General features: G+C 40.0%; 1 protein-coding gene across 1 annotated transcript in view; it reads right to left on the bottom strand.

The window, feature by feature from the left end:
* LOC138049395 (protein sidekick-1-like) overlaps positions 1 to 7,500 on the bottom strand; it is a 71,887-nt gene that overhangs the window by 59,601 nt on the left and 4,786 nt on the right. The window contains exons 3-4 of the mRNA XM_068895647.1: positions 6,011 to 6,349; positions 3,967 to 4,278 (exon numbers count right to left, since the gene is read on the bottom strand). Coding sequence (XP_068751748.1) covers positions 3,967 to 4,278; positions 6,011 to 6,349 — 651 coding nt within the window. The remainder of the gene's footprint in view (positions 1 to 3,966; positions 4,279 to 6,010; positions 6,350 to 7,500) is intronic.

The following is a 7,500-nucleotide window of genomic DNA, read 5'->3' as shown; positions in this document are numbered from 1 at the left end:
ATGTCCAGGATTGATCCTAATTAGATGCATGCAGACTTTGATGAGTGTCACGATTTCTCTCCATTACTTATATCCAAAATTAGAATAAATACATAAATAAATAGGTGATTACTGAAAATACTCTGCGCTGAGTCCCTCATTTTCTCTTGGTTGCATTGAGGTGATTGTAACGCGATAATCACCCAAGCGGCTTTTTTTTCAAAATGGCCGTAAGCCGTTTTGTCGAGGTGTCAGACGAAGAAATTAATTGTTTTAAAGAAAGTGCATATTTTTCAAATAATCACCTTCGTAATTATACTAAAACAATTATTCACCGATATTCACCAGGTGTATGACGACCGCAGACTGCAGCCTGCCTGCAAACAGCGCTGATAAAAAGTATTTAAGACTATGCACCCATTCCAAATGGCGCTGATAAACAGTATTTAAGCTTAAGTCTCAGCACCCATTTTAAAACGGTTAGCTTTATATAAGTATGACTTAGGGCTAGTCTGCAGTATGCGGTCTGCTGTCTGCAGTCTGCAGGCTGCAGTCTGCAAGTGTCAGACACCAATATTCACCTCTCGTTCGGCGAACAATTGTTAAATATACCCGATAAACGTCTCAAAGTGTCCTCCTAAATCTACCGTTCGAGTAAGATTTCCCTAACTTTCAACCTCGTTCCCAGGGCCCCTCTCTAGGCTTCCCGCCCCAGCCCAGCCCGTTGCCTGGCTTTCAAATCATACCAAAGCAAATGTTCACTGGATTGTCGTAAAAACATACTTGAAGCTTAGACATGACGGGACACTGCGTGCATCTAATTTGGGTCAATTCACTACTTGCACAACTCCCGTAATATACCTCTTTTACCCCCCCCCCCCCACCCCCCCTCAAAAAAAAATCTGCATAGGCATTGTTTTCGACTTCTCTTGGGACATTTTCATGTGCCAGGAGAGATTGCAAACAATGGTTGTGCAAAAGTCTTGGGGGGTAATAGAGGTGTATTATGGGATTGTGCAAGTAGTGAATCCTGGACATAAGTGACAACAAGGAGAAACAGTGAGTCATCCGTGACCTTCTAAGCGAATGTACGAAATTAGTGCAACGAAGAGCACAAAAGGCAACATGATAACGTTGCGCGATACATTCACTCGAAGATGCATGAGACATGCGGGTTCCACAAAGCTGCAACGTGGTATGAGAAAAAACCTGAAGGTATGTTAGAGGAGAATAACGAGTACCAGGAGTCCATGAGCAGAAGCCTCTCTATGCACTATATCCTTGAGTCATCCTTTGTGCGTATCTTTCTATTTTTAGAACCAACACTTCAGCAGGAGACCTACATTTACGCCAATTTGCACAATTTACATACATTGTTTATTGCTACTTTTGTCTTCGTTTGACAATAACTTCATTCTGATTGGCCATTCTAAGCAGTGCTGGCTAGGGGCAATTTGTTCTTGTCGTTATCAGGGTACTTTTCCAAAAACATTTTGGTTATGTTTTCGTACTTGCTCCTCACTGTCTCCCAGTCAACTCTTTCGCCTGCTTTTCCGACTTAATAGCTTAAAACTACATGCAACAACGCATTTATTTTGTCTGTCCACATAAAGTTTTTGTCTGCCGCCATGTTTGATTTGCCTCGAACTACAACGTGATTGGCTAAAAGCACTAGCTTAACCAATCACAACAGAGAGTTAAAAAAAGCCAATCAAATACCGCGACTGGTTTCAAAATTTGCACGTGTCCATGTAAACACCATTGCGATCTGTAACAGAATTTGCACTGTTCCATGTAAATAGGTACAAAATTGGTCCGTGCGGAAATTTGTCCCGACCCGTGTAAACGTAGCCTTAGATTATATTTTGCAGCAAGTTTGTTATCATTGGTTAAATTAATTGGCGTAGAGTTTCTTTCTTTTAGTATTAGAATTTCTGTCTCAATGATTCTATTACGCGCCAGTTTTTTCGCTAGCTTCAGCTCGAGCTCGTAAAAATTCTTTCCGTTTTTACCAAAGTAATAAAGTTTTATTCTACAAAGAGAGTTGGACTTGCTGGCTACGCTGCCTTATCTCGGCTAAGGTTCCATATCGGTCGAGATGACGGAACAAAGTTAATGGTCCAAATTATATTGATATTGTGATCCCGGGCAACACTAGAGTAAAGGAGAAAGAACATGAAAAGCTCGAGAAATATGAACCACTGAAAGAAGAGGTTGGCAAAGCTGCGGGGGATGAAGAAAGCGTTGATGATTCCAGTAGTGCAATAGACCATTTTCGAATTCTCACCGCTGGATTGGAGTTAGCATGAAATGGAGGCTAATGCGGGCAAATCTTTTCAAATGCAAATTAATTTGCCCGGATTAGCCTCCATTTCATGCTAGATTCAGTCCAGCTGTGAGAATACGAAACTGGCCTATAGCAAGGTAATGGGTTCAAATCCCGTTCAAGTCTGGATTTTTTTTTTAGCTTCCTTTGCAACAAATTAAGGTGCCCCTACATGTGATCCAAAAAATCACTTCTTTTTTTTCTTCAGACTTAAAAGTGTGTTTGCTTGTGACACCTGACTTGCAAAATGTTGAACTTTGATTTTTATCCAAAGGCCGTTTACTTTGAGCGCAAGTTTTGGATTTCACGGTCCGCAATTAGTTACCTTCAAAACTGACCGATTGGACCTTAGAAGGTTGGATCATGGGAAAAGTGACGTCAAGGGCTAACTAGCTTAAAATTTCAAAGTGTGAACGCAGCTTATTAGTTTAAAAGTCTGAAAGACTAAAACTCCCGTGCTGCATATTAATTATGCGGCGTACACACGCATCGCATTCTTAAACTAGTGCGCCTTTGACGTCATTCTCTCCTCGATCCAGCTCTCTCAAGAACTTAAAGTTTGTAATGGCTGACCATTAAATAGGAAAATTCCAGTTAAAATAAACAAGTGTCTTTTTAAAATCAAGGCTTAAAACTTTGGTCGCTTAGTGTTTAGTTAACATAGTTTTGAAATCAAAAAAAAATAATAATAAGAATTGATCTTTTGGTCACAGGGGCACTTTAAGTTTTTCAACTAACCTACCATGATCTTTCCTACTTTCATTTCATTGTAGATATTCTTATTCTTTGGCCATTTAAATATAAGTTTGAGAAAAACAACAGACAAACAGCGTTAACAAACACTGTAAAACGCATATTATTAGCTTGACGTTTCGAATGCTACAACATTCATCTTTTTAGTTCAGAAGCAATATTCCGTTAGGAAATACGAACTGTATTTAAATCTAGTGGAAGACTGGAAACAAGATTTAAATATAGTTTCGTATTTCCTAACGGAATATTACTTCTGAAGATGATTGTTGTAGCATTCGAAACGCCAAGCTATTGATATGCGTTTCACTAAGTTGTCATCGCTGCTTGTGTGTTGTTTTTTTTTTTCATTACACTCTACCGAGTATGCAGTCCCAAGATATATGGCATGATATATTTTTTTAATGAAGAGAGAAGTTTTGTCGTCTTCTGTGTTGATGGCTCGAAGAGTGAGTGAGTGAGTAAAGACTTTATTTACGACTAAAGCACTAAATAGCTAAGGCTAGTAAACTTGTGACCTATAGGACTCTAATTTCTATAAGCAGCCCGCCTAGCTCAGTTGGTAGAGCTATTGTAGCTTTAACTATAGACAATTATAACAGTCTTTTAATTACAGACTGTATCTCTTTTGGTCGATAGGCAGATACGTGTCCCCAACTAGTTTACACCGTGTGCAGGCAAGTTAATTATCGACACGGTAATAAAGTTATTATCATTATCGTTATCGTTATCGTTACCTTTATCATTTTCGGTGACGTGGAGAATTAAACGAATATCGAGGGATGCTACCCCAGACCCAAACCCCTCTTGTCAATGCTCGGTTGTGACGTGTCCATACTCGATAATGCACCTCTCATTTACAGTAAGATATCGAGATACGTTTTGGTCCTATGCTAAGATAGTTTACTTACCATCTTCAGCAGTCCTCACTGAAAAACCCGTACTGGGAATTGACGGGCCTTTACTCGTTTCTGCCGACACCATGATGATGTACATTTTATACTTGCAGAGTTCAGATACTGTAACATTCTGATGGTCATCTTCTTTGCCGTCTGCCACTGTGAAGTCCTCAGACCTATTGCAGGAGCCTCTGGCATTCATAACCACATTGTAGCTGATAATTCTTCCATTTCGATACTGTCTCGGGACAGGGAGCCAAGCTACGCTTATTGTTGTAGACTTATGAACGTATGCAGTTATATTCACAGGTGGACTACTTGGTTCTATTTAGGAGGAAAAAAAAACAAAAATTGTAATACAAAAGGACAAACTTAGTATAATTAGTGATGACCAATACTGTCAGGTGGATAATGTCCTTTACGCCAAACAAGAAACAAAGAGACAACGCAGCACATCTAATTTACCATGCATGGGCCCCTTCCAAGGAAGACACCTGATTGCTCAGTTGTAAGAGCCTATTTTGCTAATTGTAAGACCCTCGTGAATCCTGAGTAGTTAGAGTCTTTTTGAAGGGAGGGTGCAATGCTGAAAACTGTTTTTTTAAACGAACTTTAAACCAAAGCGTTGGCCCCAAAGACGATTGGGACTCACTAGAAAGTCACTAATACCAAACTAGTCGATAACATCAGTAAGGGCGCGTTCGATTGACCGTACTCCGGAATAGGAATACGTGGAATAGAAGTTAGAAATCCTTCGCTTTTACGGAGATTCACATTAAAATTGTCAAACTTCCGCTAAAATGTTATTTTAAACATATCTTTATTATCCTTGTTGCTTCAAGACGCCAGACATACTGTTTTAAATCATCACTTCACGTACTCTTATTCTGGAATAGGGTCAATCGAACGCACCCTAAATTGGTTGTGTGAACATGGACACGACACCAAAACCACTATCACAGTACGACGTGAAGCTTAATGAGATTTTGAAAAGGCACCATTTGGAATAGGGAAAGATTCGAGTAATCCTGTAACTATTCCAGACTTCTATTTTCACTGATCTCCAAGACATGTAGCTTGGCTAAGTGCATTGCTTGTTGTATCATCAAGAGGCCCTTATTCAAGGGTAAGAATCTGGTATCTGGTTTGTCCCAATCAGCGTCAGAAAACTGTCTACTTTTAAACCAAGTTTTGCGGGAAAAGGACCAATTGACTAAATGTTGTACCCAATTCAAATCTCCCGGGGATAAGATTCTTTGTGTATTGTATTTGCATTTTAATGATATAGAAATACCTGGAACAAAACGTTTATTACCAAAGGGTTTGAATAGGCCATTTACGAGTCGCTGTTTGTCTCGGTTTCGAAGTGAGTCTTGGTGCTCAGCTATTGAAGGGAAAATGAGTTTGATTTGCATAAGAATACGACACTTATTTCCATTTGAAAGGTTGTGCACCAGGACTCGCTTTGAAACTGAGGCATTCAGCAACTCGAAAATGGGATATTGGGTAAAACATTGAGTTAGCCGATTTGGTTTATTGTTCATTTTCCCGCGAAACTTGGTTAAAAAAAATAGCCACTTTTCTGACGCTGATGGGTTCCAAGCCAATTTGGGTAAATCTTACTCTTTTTATCATGTTTTGTTTTCTTCTCCAATCACAGACCGCGTCTGGAAAGCTAGAGGGTCCCTCATGTATTCGCTTGCCTCATTCCCTATTATACAAAAGCTATTTGCGTCACACCAACAAGCAGCCCTAACACGTCACGCCTACGAAATTTAAAAGTCAAAATAAGCGATTCTAAAAATCACTTTCACCGATAAATTTTCAAAAATAAAGGGTGATGTAGCAGCTCTTGTAACGTATAATGTGATTGGCTCGCTAACCTAGCCAAAAACAAAAGACTAAACAGTTGAAACAATGACTTAGACCGTTAAAAGCAATAGAAGCTGCTTACAATACCAAACAAAAGCCGGTTACGAGAGCTGCTAAACTACTGAAAATAAAACACTCGGAACAAATTTGTATGCAAGCCTTATTTCCTCGGGATTAAACTTACTTCCCTCGTCGGTGTGGTTTGTGATTCTGGAGCTTTCATTTGCAAATGATTTATCAGTGAACGCCGTGACTTCAATCCGATAAAACGTGTAAAGAGTCAGATTCTTGAGGTACACGGTGGTCTTGTTGTTACAGACGAATACGGAGCTATAGTTCATGGAATGTTTCATGCAAAATTGCTGTCCAGCCGTTCCGTTGCAGCTTGAATTCACAGAAACTCTGGGTGAGGTATCGTTCCGACGGTACCGAAATCTGTATCCTACGACACTGGCATTCACCGGACTCCAGTCGATTGTAAGGCTTGAGGAAGTTCTGTCTAAGACTTTTAAGTCCGTCGGAGCTTTAAAATAAAATCAATCAATTAGAATGAAACTGGTTAAGAAATCTTTCAGATTAAGTGAGCAAAGTAAGTAATGAGAACTGCCTGATTATAACTGTTTACCATTCAGAATTCTTTGATTGCACTCATGTGATGAGACGGCCATGTTTGTGCTAAAACAATAGTAAAATGCAGCTTAAGTTTTGCATAATAATAGAGTCAAATTACCAAAACACTTTTTCGCTGTTGTTCTTTCCACCAATAGGTAGCTTAAGGACGCGCGTTTTTGAGACGCGGACGGCAACCGGAAGACAACATTTCGGGCGCCAGGACAATGGTGTCTCCCAGATTTTTATACTAATCATCTCTAATAGAGAAAAGATACTTAGCAATATAAATGTGGTTGTGTGGAGACAAGTTAAAAGGGTACACAGCTCACTTCCGGTTGCTGTCCGCGTCTCAAAAACGCGCGTGCTTAAGCTCCCTTATATGGCCGCCGTGACGTCACGTGCAATCAAAGAATACCGATGGTTATAATTGAGCCCGCTGTACCATGAAAAATCAAGATGGCGGCCAGACTAGGCATATTGGCGGGTCATAACGAAATATTTCTGAACCACTATGGACAGAAAAATAAAACGGCACATGAAAAGAAGAGACCGGTAGCTGTCATCTGATTGTCCACTAATTAGAAGGCAGTGTGGCCCAGTGGTTAGGGCGCTTGCCTTGAGAACCACAGATCCTGGGTTCAAGACTCGTTGAATTTGTTCCTGGTAGTCCCTGGTTCAACTTCTCGGCTGCACTAATAAATATCCAACTGGTTTGCCTCCGGCCAGGTTGAATTCTTAACGCTTGTTGTTATTGTTCTGTTGTTTCGTTGATTGTGTTTCATTAGGTTTTATCACACTTCAGGATTTCACCCACAGCCTTAGAGGATACGAGCACCTTGTGCAATATTGTGAACAGCACTACACGAAAATACTGCTCACTGAAGAATTTACAACCCAACGCTGTTCAGCAACCGCGGAATTACCAATAATGAGTATTTTAGTGATCTGAAAATTATCGAAGCCTTTTTATTTCTTATTTCTCAAAAAGGACGCGTTCAATCCACAGGCGCATATACAAGGCTAAAAAAATTGTCAGTCCTGGAGGTCAACACAAGACTTTTT

The sequence above is a fragment of the Montipora capricornis genome, chromosome 5, assembly GCF_036669925.1.
Source record: "Montipora capricornis isolate CH-2021 chromosome 5, ASM3666992v2, whole genome shotgun sequence".
In the NCBI taxonomy this organism is placed as follows: Eukaryota; Metazoa; Cnidaria; class Anthozoa; order Scleractinia; family Acroporidae; genus Montipora; species Montipora capricornis.
Note: the sequence above shows the minus strand (reverse complement) of the source record. Positions and strands in the feature narration are given on the sequence as shown.